At 35.3% G+C, this 18,357-nt stretch overlaps 3 protein-coding genes across 3 annotated transcripts; all 3 read left to right on the top strand.

Annotated features, from left to right (window-relative positions):
• Positions 1–416: 416 nt before the first annotated feature.
• Positions 417–2,501, top strand: LOC104739042 (uncharacterized). Its single transcript, XM_010459283.3, has 4 exons — positions 417–794; positions 1,417–1,688; positions 1,807–1,879; positions 1,963–2,501. Exons 2-4 carry the CDS (start codon positions 1,417–1,419, stop codon positions 2,272–2,274), a joined length of 657 nt encoding a protein of 218 aa, XP_010457585.1. The 5' UTR covers positions 417–794; the 3' UTR covers positions 2,275–2,501.
• Positions 2,502–7,388: 4,887 nt separating this feature from the next.
• Positions 7,389–11,559, top strand: LOC104739043 (uncharacterized). The gene is made up of 3 exons (XM_019236287.2): positions 7,389–7,870; positions 7,991–10,986; positions 11,110–11,559. The coding sequence occupies exons 1-2, from the start codon at positions 7,535–7,537 to the stop codon at positions 10,940–10,942; spliced, it is 3,288 nt and encodes a 1,095-aa protein (XP_019091832.2). The 5' UTR covers positions 7,389–7,534; the 3' UTR covers positions 10,943–10,986; positions 11,110–11,559.
• Positions 11,560–16,806: 5,247 nt separating this feature from the next.
• On the top strand, positions 16,807–18,200 carry LOC104739044 (mitogen-activated protein kinase kinase kinase 18). The gene is given in 2 exon segments (XM_010459284.2): positions 16,807–17,965; positions 17,967–18,200. Coding segments are annotated over 2 exon segments (1,026 nt in total). The 5' UTR covers positions 16,807–16,954; the 3' UTR covers positions 17,982–18,200.
• Positions 18,201–18,357: the final 157 nt, after the last annotated feature.

The raw sequence follows: 18,357 nt of genomic DNA on the forward strand, positions 1-18,357 counted from the left end.
TATTATATAGAAGACGACGCCGTTTGGTTTTATATGAGAGGACGACGCCGTCTGGTTTTGAGGACCAAATATTATATGGAGGACCAAATATTATATAATAGACCAATTAATTATTATTATATAGAGGACGGCGTCGTTTGGTATTGGACGATGCCGTTTTAGTATGTTTAGGATACGAAACAGTTTGATTGATAAATGTAATGCATTTTTTTTTTTTATGTTTGATCTGAGAACGACGTCGTTTGATTTATGTGAAGTTACAGACGCGCGTGACGGCCACGGACTAAGGAAGAAAGAAAAATATCAAACGGTTGGAGAAAAATAGGGCCCGTAAACATTAAAAAAATGGGCCCTACAAAGATGAATTTGGCCCAAGAGAAGAGAGATATAAAAGACGAGAAAAGACTGGTAAACCTAATAAATAGTACACCATTTCAATTTGTTTTTTCTTCGTCTCCTTTAGAAGAAGTTCTGTCCTGTGTATTCCCCTGCTTCGGCGGTGGGGTGGATTGTTCCAACTCTTTTTTTTTTTTTGTTGGTTTTGTCTTCCATTTCTTCATCCTTCACGACACTCCCCAATCCAGCACGATGGCTAAGATTCACTGTTGGTGGGCCTTAATGGATTTATTTGGTTGGATCTATCAGAGGAAGAGAGGGAACAGAGTCCGTTGCTGCTTCCTTCACATGAGCGAGCCAAGACATGGATTCTTTCTAGAAGAAAGAAGACGGCTCGCTGGATCTTCGTACACGTGTTCACATCTCACGCAAAGGGGGCAATAACCGTTTTGTTATGGGTCTCTTTCTTTATTTTCATTCTCCTTCTTGTTCTTTTTTTTTCAATTCCCGCTAGGCTTGTGTGTGTGATCTGTGTGTGATGTGCTTTGAATCTGTTCGCTAGGCTTGTGATGTGTGTGTGTGTGTGTGTGTGATGTGTATGGTGATCGCTAGGCTTGTGTGTGTGATGTGTGTTTGAGATTCTTTTAGGCTTTGAATCTGTTTGGTGGTTTTGTAAACTTCAAATCCCTATTCAAATCCCTCCCTCAGTATCTGTTTCAGTAATCCTAAGTCTAATTAAGACTCACTGTAGCTTTATCAGTCAGTATGGTGATCGCTAGGCTTGTGTGTGTGATGTGCTTTGAATCTGTTCGCTAGGCTTGTGATGTGTGTGTGTGTGTGTGTGTGTGTGATGTGAGTGTGTGTGTGATGTGATGTGATGTTCGTTTATTGAATCTGTAGGCTTGTGTGTGATGTTCGTCGTTTAGAATTGTGTGTTTTGAATCTGTTTCAGTAATCCTAAGTCTAATTAGTAGCTTTATCAGTCAGTATGGTCTCCAAGCGTAGATCGTTTGTGTGTGTGTGATGTGTGTGTGTGTGTGTGTGATGTTTGTTTATTGAATCTGTTTGTTTGTTTTGTAGATGCCTAGGATCGTGATGCGTAGGCTCGTTGCTGACTTTGCTGACAGAGACGAATTTGTGTGCTCAATCTATGATCTTGAAAAGAAGATCAAGAAGAATTTGGAGAGGAATCTGGAGAAAGAGCGTAAGAAAGAGCTTAAGAGATTGAAGAGTCTTCCTCCAATTTCTCAACTAAGAACTGGCATAGCAACTTTCTGGTCGAGTTTCTTACTGGACTCTACTACTACTCTTCTTGATTATGCACAGTCTAAGCCCTCCTCCTTTCCAGACGAGTAAGCCTCTCTCTCTCTCTCTCTCTCGTTTTCTTTACATTGTTGTTTGTTTTGTTTACATTGTTGTTTGTTTTTTCTTTGTTGGCTTTGATTACAATCTTGTTTGTTTTACTTGTAGGTTCATGAACGATTTCATGCGCCGTATTCGTAGAGCAGGCTGGTACCAGGAAGAGAAGAACCTGGATTACACGGTAACATTCTTGAACCTTAAATCACACGAGTAAGCCTCTTATCTCATCTCATCTCTCTCGTCAATTTTGTTGTGAACCTTTAGGTGCCAAGGAGAGTCTTGGACAGGCTTGCTGCCACTTACTCTCAGCCAGTGGACATGGTTGAAGACCCTTTTACCCTCATTGCTCTCTTAGAGTCCAGGGTTGAGGCAGAGCAGGCAAGGGAAGAAGCTTATAGGAGAAGACAAGAGATGGTCTTGAGGAAGCATGAAGAGAAGCAAGCTAATCATGCAAAAAAAATGGAGGAGAAGGCAGAGAAGGAAGCATTAAACAAGGCCATAAAGGAGAAGAAAAGGATTGCCAAGCAGAAGAACCAGATGGCACGTATCGGGGCTAAGTCATGTGGTTTGACTTAGTCCCCACGGTTTCTTCGGTAGTACATTCCACTCTTTTTAGATCGATCTGTTTGAAATTTCACTTTCATCATTCGATCTGTTTTAGTAGTTACAACTTAAACAATATAGATCGGTGGCTTTTATGCAGTAATAACTCAGAAGTGACACCAAATCGCTTGGTTTATTGATTGACTAGTTTTATTACACTTGTTATCTTTTTCTTGATATAAAAAGAGTTATCAAACAAACCACAACAATCCAAGTCTCTCATCTCATCTTTACTAAAACTAGTTTTCTGAGCATCCTTACCCTCAGAACAAACCAGACTTAACGTTTTCATCCCCTTTAAATGAGCTCTTCTTCTCTTGCTTGTCTTTAAGATTCCGTCTTTTAACTTCTTAAAGCTTCTTCTTTAATCACCATACAAGGTGTATCACACTTCACATTCTCCACCTTGATACAAGCTTGAATCTTCCTTAGAGAGATGCCCTTAGAACTTTTTGTGGTACCTGATTCTGTACTTGGCACTTTAACCTTACCTGCATACAGCACCAAAACGCATTAGTAAATCAGATTTTAGAATTCACTAAAACCATCAGCGAAGTTTGATGGACTCCCAACAATAACACACTGTAATCCGAGCCAAACAAACTCTCCTTTGTCTTTTCTTTGAGTTGTAAGCCAGCTCCAACACCCTCTTGTTTGAAGCACAACTCCCACTGATCCTCTTGCCTCTCCATGACCTTGGCTGCTTTTGCCTTATGATCACTAAGCTCGGCTTTTGAAAATGAACTCCTGCAGTGAGTTCAACCCACCAGCCTTCTCTTTCTTAATCAAGTGGAAACTAGAAACATCACTGCTTCATGCCTTGAAGCTGCCTTGATTCTCCCAACAGAAACTCCATGAACAAGATCCTTTTGAAGTCATCAATCCCACCGTCTCTATCATGACTTATGTATGTCACAACCCTGAAACTGTCATAATGGTTTAGAAAAAGAAAATCCTTTTCCCTCTGCAACTTGATTCACCTTGATATCCTATTTGATTCTTGTCATGCGCACTGATCTTCAAAACAACTTTCTCCTGAATCACATGCAGTAAACCCTTGAATCATACATACTTCAACCTGAAACACTCCTTGATTCAACCAACAACGCAATCTCATTTAGCATTTAGCCAAATAACCGAAGTTATTAGAAAACCTGAGATTAAAACTTGCTGCTTTCTGTTTAAACAAAACCTGTAAGGTGTATATATAGTGTCATAGACATATGCAGATGCAAGGTGTTCACTTGGACGCAAAAGCAAGGAAGATTACACAGGACACATCAGTATTGAAAGCGCAATCGAGTCAAAACACGGTTTCTGTAGACAAATAACTCCAGAGTCCATGTTTCATAGTTCAAAATGATGATTGGTTTCCAAGTCAAGAAAGAAGAGAAATGGACATACTATGTTGAAGTCCTTCACGTATTCTCAACTCGCAATCAACTCAAAAATTATTCGGCACTGAATCTTCAAAATTCACAAAAAATCAGCAACTCGATTCCATAGACCCTAGAACCAAAAATTGCATAGAAATTTTACCCGGGAGAAGTCAATGACGATGTATAGAGATACTTGAAGAACCTTCAAAAAGTAAAAACTATATAACCAAAATTAAACCACCAAGGATTCCTGATTTAGGTTTGGCTAAAAATGAAATGCTAGATTTATATTCAATCAGAGTATAGCACTTGTTACATTAGAAAACTCATGATTTCATGAACCCTGAAGTAAGCTTGGGAAAGCATTTCAGATTATCAACAGCTATGATATTCAGTTGTTGAAAATCATTGAGCTTTATCCGATTTAAAATGCTTGAGGCCCTAAATCCTTTAAGTGTTGTCTTGCTTGCCTGATGCTCTGTGTCAGCTTTGGTAGTCCAATCCACAGTCAGTAGCTTCGAGCATGTTGGGCAGGTGACTTTTCCCAGGGACGTAGAAAAACCAATCAAACAAGCTTTACAGAACACATGTGCACAAGACGTCACCTTCAAAGTAAAAGAAACAAAGAAGGATATCAAACGAAAAAGTCCAACAATAGTAGTAATCTGATGATTCTTGAACGAAGTGTAAAATGAAAGCAGAACCGAGATGGATACTACCAGAGTAAAATCCAGAACCTAAACCAGTGCTCATCATATTCCCGGTTACGGCCATGTAAGCTTGTAAACCGGAATTACCCAAAAAAGAGCACGTAGGAGAAGAAGGGTTTATGGAGCCAAGATTGTAACTTGGGACAGAAGAAAGACAATCTTCTTCGAAAGCTGATAAAGGCGGAGGCAGAAGTTCACCGGAGGAGGAAGAGTAGAGAGTATTCGGAGGCTGGTGAAGTTGAATCCCGGTGAAATCAAACTGCTCTTGGATTTGATCGGAGACTGGGAACTGGATGGATGAAGAGAAGTCGATTGAAGCTGTGATGTCGTTATCGAAATCGTCTTGTGAGTCAAATATGTTTTTGATAAATCCGCGTTGTCGTTGTTGTCTTCGTGATCTTGTTTCGAACCACTGTTGGATTTGGATTTTTCAGGAAAGTTGTTGCTGTTATTTTCGACATAGCCGCAACCGTTTGAAGCAGAGGTCACTTCAGAAGTTTGATTGAAGGTTTCTTGAAATAATTGTGAATCGCAAAAATCAAAGATTTGTGCGGTGAGAGGGCTTGTGATCTCATCCTACAAAATAGCAACAACAGTAAATATAATATCGAATTAGCTGAAAATAAAAGAAGTAAATAATTATACAAGCAATTTTTTTTTTTTTTGGACATACTTTGAAGGCTTGCATAAAAAGCACTTGTTAAGAATTTCTTGCAAAACAAGAAACTCGGATAACCTAAAGGTTAATTAGTTTTAGTTTAATACAGTGCTCGTTTAAAGATAACTACACATTTTATACTATCAGATCTTGTTCGTTCTATGTGGTTTTCATCAATACAAAATCTATAGAAGAAATTGACGATAAGGAGGATTTATAACCAACATCTGATTTCTTTAACAGCAACAAATAAAGGCCTAGATCAGAGCACGAATCAGTATAAAACCCTAATTTCGATCAAGTTAGTACCTTCCAAATCAGTGAAACTAAAACAAGACAAACATTGAAACTTTCTCTATATACAAAGCTTAATCACTCAATACATCATTTGTATATCAACATCAAAACGTCTTACAAAATTAACTACGTTTTTGGCTAAATTCGATCAAACAAAACCATTATTTTGTTCCCTCGATTTAAAATACATAAGAAGAACTAAAGAGTAAAGATGTATGTACTATGACTATATATGTACCACATCCACATATTGATTCAAGCTCTCATCATATTATAAACAACAACTAAGTATGGAGAAGAGAATGGAACAAAAAAACATTGGATTAATCCTAGATTAATACTCGTATGTAAGTAGATATATATATGTGATCTGATTATTAGGCTTTTTTTGGCCTTACCTTTTAACAAAATCTTAATCGATTGTATATTTGTATGGCTAAGCATAATTATAAGTTGATTAAAAAATACCCTAAAACACAAAACAGCAAAAACATAATTTCTCAAAAGCTTGAACTTTCGTAATAACAATATTTTTTTTAATATAATCTATTTGTTTTTTGAAAATATTATTATGACACCCAAATGATTTTTTTTTCCGCCAATGGAACTTTCCACATTTGATTTTTTTTAATTAATCAATATAATGTAATATCCTAAACCGGACCAATTCAAATCAGACCAAACCATTCCTAAATCAGAGACCGAGAAAAATCGATACTGAGGGAAGAAGACATCATCATTCATTAGTAATCAAACCCCAGATTCCTTACGAAATGCCGATGTGTGGAGAAAATTTATCAAGTACGTGATAGTAAATGGATATTTTTTTTAGTAAAAACTAACCGGCTGTTATTAGATTCTAATTTATAAAGAATTTTGATGATTTCAATAAAATCATACAAAGTGAATAAGTGAAAGATTTAAAAAAAATTGTTAAAGAGTAATCTATATTGTTGATTAGTTTTTCTATTATCTTGTAAAATATTCCAAACAATCTTAATATTTTATTCATATTTTCCATAGTTTTATTTTGTGAAAAAATATAAAATTCTAAACCAATAATACAATAATTGAATTCATTAATAATTAAAGAGAAAAATTTCAAATTAAACCTATGATCATTTGATGACTTTATTCATTCATAAATAAAATCCTTTTTTTCGTAAAAAAAATAAAAAAGAAAACCCATGATCATTTGAATTCTCTATTAATACGTTGTGCCATATTTGTACTTATAATTATGTTTAGTCATACAAATAATTATGTTTAGTCATACAAATATACTCTCTCATGAAGTTAAAAATATATAAAATCTCTCTCTTGTTCCACACTTTCCACATTTGATTTTTTAAATAATCAATAAAATGTAATAGCCTAAACCGGACCAATTCAAATCAGACCAAACCATTCCTAAATCAGAGACTGAGCAAAATCGATACCGAGGGAAGACATCATCATTCATCAGTAATCAAACCCCAGATTCGTTACGAAATGCCGATGTGTGGAGAAAATTTATCAAATACGTGATAGTAAATGGATATTTTTTTTAGTAAAAACTAAAAAACTGTTATTAGATTCTAATTTATTTAGAATTTTGATGATTTCAATAAAATCACACAAAGTGAATAAGTGAAAGATTTAAAAGAATTGTTAAAGAGTAATCTATATTGTTGATTAGTTTTTCTATAATCTTGTAAAATATTCCAAACAATCTTAATATTTTATTCATATTTTCCATAATTTTATTTTGTGAAAAAATACAAAATTATAAACCAATAATACAATAATTGAATTCATTAATAATTAAGGAGAAAAAGTTCAAATTAAACCTATGATCATTTGATGACTTTATTCATTCATAAATAAAATCTTTTTTATCAATAAAAAAAAACCCATGATCATTTGAATTCTCTATCAATACGCTGTGCCATATTTGTACTTATAATTATGTTTAGTCATACAAATAATTATGTTTAGTCATACAAATATACTCTCTCATGAAGTTAAAAATATATAAAATCTCTCTCTTGTTCCACACTTTCCACATTTTTTTTTAAATCAATCAACAAAATGTAATATACTAAACCGGACCTATTCAAATCAGACCAAACCATTCCTAAATCAGATATCGAGGGAGGAAGACATCATCATTATCATTAATCAAACCCCAGATTTCGTCTCCTTAAGAAATGCCGATGGAGATCTCAGTAGATCTGATAAACCAACTCAAGGTCTCGCTTCGAAAAGAGGCCAAGCTCTCCTCCTTCGATCCCGTCGGCGATAACTCAGACCCATCTCTCTCCACCCTTCCCACATCCGCGGAGGCAATTGCAGAACTAGATGCTTCGGCTCCGTACCTACGTTGCCGGAACTGCAAAGGAAAGCTTCTGCGTGGAATCGAGTCTCTGATCTGCGTTTTCTGCGGCAATCAACAACGTACCAGCGATAATCCTCCTGATCCCATCAAGTTCACTTCCACTTCTGCTTACAAATGGTTTCTCACCTCTCTCAATCTCGATGGATCGGTAAAACAAAGTCGAAACCTTTTTCTTTTTGCTGAGGATTTGTTTCATTCCCTGATTGTGTATTATTAGTCAGATGTAGTAATGTGGTGTGTTGAAAAAAAACGAACTTTTTATCTGCAGGAGATGGTAGAGCCGTTAAAGGAAACGAATGGATCAAGCAGAGGAGCTAAGGCACCTGTGGTTAAAGGAATTGCTGTTTCTAAGTTTCTTGATTTGGAAATTCAGTGGTCTGCAACAGAGGATAAGTCTATAAACAGTGGAACACCTGATGATGATGGACAATTAGTGCAGAATAGATATCCCCTGAATTTGGGAGGAATTAATCTTGATGATATTTTCGTTGAGGGAAGAGGACATCTTTCAAAAGTGGAATCAGCAGAGAGCAAAACCGTGGATGATGATGATGATGATTTTAAGGATCCACGTAGTCTTAGCTTATTCGATAGTGTTAAGAGTCCGGGAGTTGTTAAGGGAAAAGATGTCCAGAATAATGTTTCTTCTGAGGAACATGAGAATCTTAGTTTGTTTGCGCGACAAGATGCTCAGGAGAATGTTACTTTAGCAGCTCAGGGAAACTTTGGGTTCTTTGAGGAAAAAGATGTTCCGAACTCTTTTAACGATGATGAAAACCTTAGTCTGTTTGGGGGAATAGATACTGAGAGAACTAGTTCTTCTAAGAAGGATGAGAGTTTTGGTTTCTTTGAGGGTCAGGATGCTCAGAGAAGTAGTTATTCTAAAGAAGGTGAAAATCTTTGTTTGTTTGAGGGAAAAGATGCTCAGAGTTCTTCTAAAGATGATGAGAGTTTTGGATTGTTTGAAGGTAAAGATGCTCAGAGAAACAGTTCTCCTAAAGATGATGAGAGTTTTGGATTGTTTGTAGGTAAAGATGCTCAGAAAACTAGTTCTCCTAAAGATGATGAGAGTTTTGGATTGTTTGAAGGTAAAGATGCTCAGAAACCTAGTTCTTCTAAAGATGATGAGAGTTTTGGATTGTTTGAAGGTAAAGATGCTCAGAGAAATAGTTCTTCTAAAGATGATGAGAGTTTTGGATTGTTTGAAGGTAAAGATGCTCAGAGAAATAGTTCTTCTAAAGATGATGAGAGTTTTGGATTGTTTGAGGGTGCATCATCAAAGTCTTTTGATGACAAGATTGTTGCCTCGTCTTCTGATTGGGATTCTGACTTTCAATCTGGCGGTCATAATCCTTCTCAGAAAAAGATTTTTGGTGACCCGTTTGTAAATTCTCTGGTTGATTTGGCTGCTCATATGGACTCTGTATTTGGTTCCGGAAAAGATTTACTCTATGCAAAACCGGCAGATTCTTCGACTGCTTATGTTTCCAAAGCTGGTGATTGGTTGCAAGATGATTTATTTGGTAATGTCACTGGTGAGCACCAAAACAACGACTCAGCTGTCCATGATAAGAATGAGGGACAGGTTGTGGGCGGTAATGGAAGTTCATCCATGGATATGGATATTGATTGGATTGGAGATGATCTATGGCAAACCAGTGAAAAGAAATCCATTGAGAAGACCCCTACATATGTCAATGATGATGACGATGACTGGAATGATTTTGCAAGCTCGGCTGATTCCAAGACTCCTAATAAACCACTTTCTCAAACCATGGAAAGTTCCCAAGAAGAGATTTTTTATGGACAGGCGCAAGTCAAGAACGGTGTTAAAGAACAGAACGTAGAGGAGAAGCAGAATACTGGTACAAGCGTGATGTCTGACATAGGCAAAGGACTAGAAGATGATCTCTTTGGAACTTGGGGTAGTTTCACATCCCCAACCATTCCGCAGGCGTCTATGCAGCCTCCCACCAATCATGCGAATCTATCTGGTGAAAAAAATCCGGAAATGAACTTGTTTGGGGCAAATAACAATCACAGAGACCAGCAGCACGAAGATGTCGGTTTTTTTAAGGCGAAAGAAGTCCAGAATAATGTTTCTTCTGAGGAACATGAGAATCTTAATTTGTTTGCGCGACGAGATGCTCAGGAAAATGTTTCTTTAGCAGCTCAGGGAAACCTTGGGTTCTTTGAGGAAAAAGATGTTCCGAACTCTTTTAAAGAGGATGAAGACCTTAGTCTGTTTGGGGGAAAAGATATTCAGAGAACTAGTTCTTCTAAGGAGGATGAGAGTTTTGGTTTCTTTGAGGGTAAGGATGCTCAGAGAACTAGTTCGTCTAAGGATGATGAGAGTTTTGGTTTCTCTGAGGGTAAGGATGCTCAGAGAACTAGTTCGTCTAAGGAGGATGAGAGTTTTGGTTTCTTTGAGGGTAAGGATTCTCAGAGAAGTAGTTATTCTAAAGAAGGTGAAAATCTTGGTTTCCTTGAGGGAAAAGATGCTCACAAAACTAGTTCTTCTAAAGATGATGAGAGTTTTGGATTGTTTGAAAATAAAGATGCTCAGAGAAATAGTTGTTCTGAAGAGGATGAAAATTTTGGTTTGTTTGAGGGTGCAACATCATCAAATGCTGACATTAAGTCTTTTGATAACAAGATTGTTGCCTCGTCTTCTGATTGGGAATCTGACTTTCAATCTGCTGATCGTAATCCTTCTCAGAAAAAGATTGGTGGTGACCACTTTGTAAGTTCTCCGGTTGATTTGGCTGCTCATATGGATTCTGTCTTTGGTTCCGGCAAAGATTTACTCTATGCAAAACCGGCAGATTCTTCAACTGCTTATGTTTACAAAGCTGGTGATTGGTTGCAAAATGATTTATTTGGTAATGTCACTGGTGAGCACCTAAACAACGACTCAGCTGTCCATGATAAGAATGAGGGACAGGTTGTGGGCGGCAATGGAAGTTCATCCATGGATATTGATTGGATTGGAGATGATCTATGGCAAACCAGTGAAAAGAAATCCATTGAGAAGACCCCTACATATGTCAATGATGATGATGATGACGATGACTGGAGTGATTTTGCAAGCTCGGCTAATTCCAAGACTCCTCCGGAAATGAACTTGTTTGGGGCAAATAACAATCGCAGAGACCTTGATTTTGACAGCATCACACGTTCTGATTTATTTTCTGAAAGTATTGGCGGCAAAACTGACTGAGAGGAAGCCAAAGTCATACCTTCTGGAACCTCTACCGTACACAGGTTTCTTATCTTTTAGTCAAATTCTTGTTCCCTAAACTCTCTAAATACCTTCAGTTCGTACTTACAAGGAGCTTTAGTAACATGTTCCGGGTTTTTTTTTGGATTTTTGGCTTTCGATTACAGAACGAGTGATCCTGATGGTAGTAAAGATCAAACAGTTGATCTTGTTGTAGGCACAACAACAACAGCAGCTACCAAGTCAAAGAGTGAGGTTGCGGAGGAGCTGATGTCACGGATGCATGACCTCTCATTTATGCTGGAGACCAAACATTCTGTTTCTCCAATCTCAAGACAGAGTAATATTATCACATTGTACTCTCCTATCTCTCTTGTTTTTTTCCTGGGGCTTGGAGATTGCTTGTTTTCACGTATATATGTATATATATATATATATATACTTCATTCTCAATAACTTGCAAAGGATTCAGTTTTACTTGTTCTGTAGCCACAAGTAGTTTCAGTCTAGTGGTATTTTCATTTGGGTGTCGTGACCACATAAGCAACTGAGACTTGTAGAATTTGTTTGGATTTCAGCTCAGTCTCTGGTTATTAAAAAAGAACTTGGTTGCTCTGTTTCTCTGCTTAAGCTCTTATATTTTTCTACCAAGTACCCACCAAATCCAGAGTCACTGTGTTATCCTTCTTTTTCTGATGAGATAGATGACTACTGGCATCACTTGAACCGAAAAAAAACGAAATTGGACATGTGCAACCGACGTAACTTACTGTTAGTCAATCGTTTTCTTGAGAGCAACAATTTTATTTAGTAAAGTATATCTCCACATGATACACGTTCTTGTTTGTAATTAGATGGATACTCACTCCAATATGCATCTAGACATATTTAACAATATACGTGAATTTAGACAAATCTTACCCTCGCCTTATATGTTGAGACTGTGGAATCATTCTCCAAAGCATGATGTTTTGCTATATGTATAAAGATTTTACCCAATAAAACAGATGTAAGAAAATATTAGAAGCAAAATATAAATAAGATCTTCAAGAAAAAATGAAAGTGAGGACAAAAATGCGAAAGAGAAGTAAATAATTTACAAAAAAAAATGGGTCAATGACTTACAAAAAAATCTTAATTATCAAAACTAAGTACTTATTTGCCTTGAGTTTAATTGAATACATCTCACAACCTCAAAATCTTTTTTTTTTTTTCGCCACGTTGGGTTTTGAGTGCAATCTATGACTGTCGTACGTAAACCTGAAAATTCTAACAGAAAAACCACATCTTGTTGGAACACTTACTTATTTATTTATTTTTGTTTAGGGATGCAAGTAAGTTAGGTTTTCTTTTTTTCTAATGGTTTTTTTGATAATTCAGGGGTAATCCCAAGCCAACATAGGCCCAGACTAATCCACAGAGGAAAGAGCAACCCATGGTAGACCTTTTCCGGATATTCAAATGGGTCGAAAGCAAGGACCCACACCTATGTGGGTGTCCAAAAATTCGTGAGGTAATTCTCTCCAACAGGGTTTGAACCCGGATTGTGTTTGCAACCAGAGCCCATCCTTACCATTAGGGCATGAAGACCTGGACTTTTTTTTTTTACTAAACTCTTTCTTAATTTTTTTAAAATGTTTTAAAACTCATACTGTTAATTTAGAGACAAAGTGGACAGAAATATTCGACCTTCGGTAAATCAACAAAGACGGGTTTACTCACGAGGTATCAAACTTCTCTAACATAAGTTGGTTTTCGAATTCGATTGTTGTTTTTCTTCCTGCTCAGGCGTGGTATTTTGTGTAAAAATTTGCAGCACGTGAAGTCTTCCTACTCTTATCCCTCATTATGTCTTTAGCTCGGACTCCGAGCCTTCCATTCTAGGAATTTGATGGACCTATCAGGAGAGCCAGGGGAGCCAAGGATGGAAACCTTATCAACCTTCTCTTCTTGTTGGGAACACTTACTTATTTATTTATTTTTGTTTAATGAATATGTTACTCTTTTTAATTTTTTTACGGATGCAAGTAAAATAGGTTTTCTTTTTTGAATGTTACAATAAATCAAATACATTTTCTATGCGCCCACCTCCAAACTCGAACTTAAATTTTTAAGTTAGGTTAACAGAAATCATCTCATCTTAACATTAATTAATCACGTTCGAGCCACATTGGCCATTGCCATAAATTGAATTGAATCATTGTTTGCGCAAGTTGTCTATACTCTTAACTAGTTCACATTAATTTTCCATCCACTTTTTTAATATTACTATGAGATATCCTATAAAGCACGGATTAATATTTTTACAAAATTTATAATATAATAATATAAATTATTTTTATAATTTTAAAAATATTGTTTTGTTTGAGACAATATTTAGTTTTAATATTCCAATTGTTTGGTAAATCTACATATATATTTTCAATTACTAATTATTTTATAATATTATAGTAGTCTAATTTGTTTGTTTGGTAAATCTGCATATATCTTTTAAATACTAATTATTTGTATGTTACGATTTTAGATTGTTTGTTTGTTGTATTTGTATCATTATTTTGTGAGATATTTTAAAATAGTAATTATTATATTCTAACTGTGCACAAATAAAATTATTAGTTTATGAATCATAAAAATTTAAATTTACCAATCCAGCAATGTGAAACATTAAAACATACATTATTTTCATACATTGAGTAATATATATTCGTTTTTGAAAATTCAAACCACATCATATGCAGAAAAAAAATTTACATATTTATTTATCATATATATTATATGATAATTCAAAACAATTTGTAAATGAAATAAAAGAAAGATGATAGGAGAATCATAATTTAAAATCTTAACAAAATCTTCCAAACATAGTTATTAAAATAATAATTTGGATAATTAGATATAAAACTCTTACTTTTTAAAATTCTGATTAGTTTACAATTTTTAAAATTAATTAGTAATTTTCGTCCATAATTAATTAGAGAAATTTTTTTTGGGAAATTAATAATTATTTAAAATATTTTATTAGTCTTATATTGAAACTATATTTTTACCCTTACTGAAAAATTAAATAGTTGCCTTAAGACCAGTGGCATTGTCATGTAATTTATTACACTTTATAAGGTTAATTTTATATTTGTACTTTCCAATTAATATAGTAGGATTTTCGTACAATATATTCGGTCTATTAACCCAAAAAAACGAGTTGGGTTATCAATATTGGGGTTATTGGTTCTATAATTTTTGTTTAAATCCAAACAAAATTCATGTGTTATTCAATCATTGCTTTTAAAATATTTATCAAAATTATGTATATTGGTTATATGATTTACAAATACTTGTTAAAATCCCATATTATTCATTTAATGATTTGTTTTTTAATTTCAAATTCTACATTATGTTTTAAATAGATTTGAATGAATTTGAAAGTGTAAAATAGAATGATTTAAATCCAAAGATAAAACATGTTATTTCAAAATCCATATATTTTGATTTTTATTATTTATAATTCTTTATGAATTTAGAAATCACATCTTCAATAATTAATTGATTTTGTTCTCCTTAATTAAGAGCAATTTACGTATACTATATGATCAATTGAGCTATAAACGTGATTAACGTAAACTAGTACTATATTATTATCATCATCTTCTTCTCGACCATTGAAAAGAAAGTAAAGTTTTTTTCCTATAAAAGAGGGAGAATATATGAGTTACTTATGTCATACTCTTTGATTTTGACATCTAAAGTTTGTACTTTGAAGCAACAAAAACGCTCTAGTTAGCATTTACCATGCGTAACAGACTTCGTCTTTAATTTATAGTAATATTAAGTTTTAAATTTAGCACAAAGTTAAGTTATCTATAATTAAATCTAAAGCATAATGAAATGAAATTCAAATACAAATGCCTATAACCAGATACTTACATATAGGAACGGTCAGAAATATAGTTTGCTGAATCCAAAATTTTCTCATTTTTTGAGGAAAAATAGGTGAACTACAGTGAACAAAAATTAACTAAGTTACCATGCTGGTCTACAACCCGAACTCGGTAGTTACGAATGATATATACTTTAAAAGTAGCTATCATAGTGTTTGTGATGAAACTTTTGTTCTTATATATATATGCAAATTTTTTGAATTGAGTAGGTTGTTGCTTGAAGTAGGCGTTCGTCATTATACGAATCTTTTGCACTTCTCTTCATTTTCATGCCACGTGTTATTCCTACCACTCACACGCCTTGATAACATACAGAAGAAAGCTTACTAAACAACGTCACAACTATTTTTTTGTTTTAATTTGCTAAGATAGTTATTTGGTTTTCAATAATAGTGTTTATATATAAAAATATCTCCAGAGAAACTCAGAAAGTATATTCAAAACAAAATTATTTGTCTTAATTATCATATTACTGAAATTATAAATTAATTTAATTGAATCATTGTATACATATATCTGCATGTGTCATTGAAATATTGATATCAATTTGAAGTTTGATTTATCAAATTCAGTTACCTGTTATATAACACTCCCTGTTTAAAAAAATTATACAATAGTAACTTCAAGCTTGCATAATCATCTAAGAATATGCATAGAATCGTAATAATTGATACAGGTTTTAATTGGTTATTCATCATGGGCACTCTCTTGCAAAAGTACGTACGCAAATTTTTCTTTTCAAAAAGAAAACTAAAAATTTATTCAAAAAAACTTCGGCAAATGTACACAGTAAATGCTTAGCACACCTTTTCGTCATCTGTTTCTTTTGTTACATTTATAATAACAGCAGTACAATAAATATCTAAGTTTGAAAAAAACTTATGTAAATTAAAAACACGTGAATGTGCAAGTTATTTTGCATGTGGTTAATAATAATAATAAAGCGTACATGTGCGTATGAGCTGTGAATGTGCGTATTGCAGTGGACAGCCGTAAATGTCTGACCAAAATCGTTTCTCTTATCTTTTTACGCACCCAACACTGCCTTAGGTAACTCATCTTGTCGCTTCTTTCATACAAAGGTTTTTTAAAAATCTTACAGATCGACCCATGGTTCTATACTAAGATATAGCCATGAATACTATATTGACCTAATCAGATTTGATAACGATGGTGGTTAAACCCACCGCTCTTTACAGTCATACATCTTCTATAATTTCCAAACGCGATTAAACAAAAAAAAGGTGTGTATCATAATTCTCAAAAATATGTAAAACCAAACAAATGTTACAACTTACAAGAAATGTAAAATCTTTGAAATGTGAAGAAAATTAATATGATCAATGAAATCTACCAAATCTCCGTACTTCCCCTTTACATATTTTTTATTTGTTTTTGTATTTTACCTAACTCTCTCGCGAACCTAAAACAAAAAGAAAAAAAAAAGGAGAAAGATTTGAGCACTTGTCGACACTTCGTAGAATCTAACCTCTGTCGACACGTGGCTCGAGGCATATACGGAACTCTGGTGGTCGGAACAGAAACAAATACTTGTTTTGACTACCTGAAAATTCGACACGTCACCAACTTCTAGACTCAAAAAAAAGAGTACAAAGGCCAATAAGACTCTACCATTCCTAACGAAGTGTCACGTCACTTCCTATCGAACCTTTCTTTAGATACGTTCACTGCCCACGTCACTCCTCTTTCTTTGCTCACGTTTCTTCTTCTTCTCTCTACACATACTAATACTTTTGTTGGTATTCACATCGAAGATTCGAAATTTGGATCACATTTGGTAATCAACTTTTACTTCTTCTTAAGAGACTCCACGTGTATGGACGATTACATATACACAATTATTTTCGCTTTGGTAGATAAACTCGATGTTACCAAAAGTATACACTATCTATTTAGTAATTACCAAACCAAAAACAACAATCTTAAAACCCTTATATATATACTTTCTTTTGTAATAACAGAGTGAAAGCTAACACATACAAAAAAAAAAAAAACACCATTCTTTTTTTATTTATTATTATACTCTCAATCTTTTTTAGTATTCATCATTCTCCAAATGAATTGGACTAGAGGAAAAATTATAGGCCGTGGCTCAACAGCCACCGTTTCAGCCGCCACCTTGCAAGAATCCGGCGAAACAATCGCCGTGAAATCCGCCGAGTTTCACCGGTCGGAGTTCTTGCAAAGAGAAGCCAAGATTCTCTCTTCTTTGAATTCTCCACACGTTATCGGATACAGAGGATGCCAAATTACAAAAGAGTCCTTCAACAATTACAACGGAGAAGCTACGACTTATAATCTCCTCATGGAGTACGCACCGTACGGGACTTTGGCCGACGTGGCTTCCAAGAACGGCGGCTCCATCGACGAGACTCGCGTCGTGGAGTACACGCGCCAGATACTTCTTGGATTGGAGTATATTCACAACTCCATGGGAATTGCGCATTGCGACATTAAGGGAAGCAACGTGTTGGTCGGAGACAACGGAGAAGCCAAGATCGCTGATTTCGGGTGTGCGAAACGAGATGAACCGGAAAGAACCGAACCGGTTAGAGGAACTCCGGCGTTTATGGCTCCGGAAGTGGCCCGTGGAGAGAGACAAGGGAAAGAGAGTGATATTTGGGCCATGGGGTGTACGGTGATAGAGATGGTTACAGGGTCTACGCCGTGGAGTGGAGCGGATTCGAACGACCCGGTTTCGGTTCTTTACAGGGTCGGGTATTTAGGTGAGTCACCTGAGCTGCCTTGCTCGCTTACGGAACAAGCAAAGGATTTTTTAGGAAAGTGTTTGAAAAAAGATGCGAAGGAGAGATGGACAGCGAGTCAACTGTTAAACCATCCGTTTTTGATAACTAAACCGGATAATGAACCGGAATTGGTAACCGGTTTGGTTACGAACTCACCGACAAGTGTGACGGATCAGATGTTCTGGAGGTCAGTGGAAGAGGACCATCCAAGCTGGTGGGAATGTCACGAGGATGAGAGAATTGGAGTGCTAAGCTGGACTGGTCAGTTTGTGGTGGAGTCCACATGGGACACGGACGGTGCGGATTGGATCACGGTCCGAACGGAATAATGATTAGTCGGTTCACATGAGGGAAGGAGCGTTGGTTGTTCCCATTCCATTCAATTAGTGAAAATTTTGTTTTTAGTCTCCAAGTGAATGTAGAGAAGTATTAGAAAGTGTGGAGTTTTAGCTAATTTTTATGTACATTTGTTAATTCATCATATTTTATTATTCCTCGGAATCCAAATTTTGTTATTTCCATTATGTTATAATACAAGTCATGATTTCATAAAAACAACAACTCAGTTAGGAAAATTGTGATTGGTTTTTTTGATGTCTTCATCTAAATAGCCTAAGTGGGCAGAGGAACCGAGTATTTATGCAAAGTACTTGCACGAGTTATTTTGCCAAAGTATGATTGAACACAACTGTATGAGGGTTGGAAGTAGTGA

Source organism: Camelina sativa, chromosome 14 (assembly GCF_030686135.1).
Source record: "Camelina sativa cultivar CO46 ecotype springtype chromosome 14, ASM3068613v1".
NCBI lineage: Eukaryota > Viridiplantae > Streptophyta > Magnoliopsida > Brassicales > Brassicaceae > Camelina > Camelina sativa.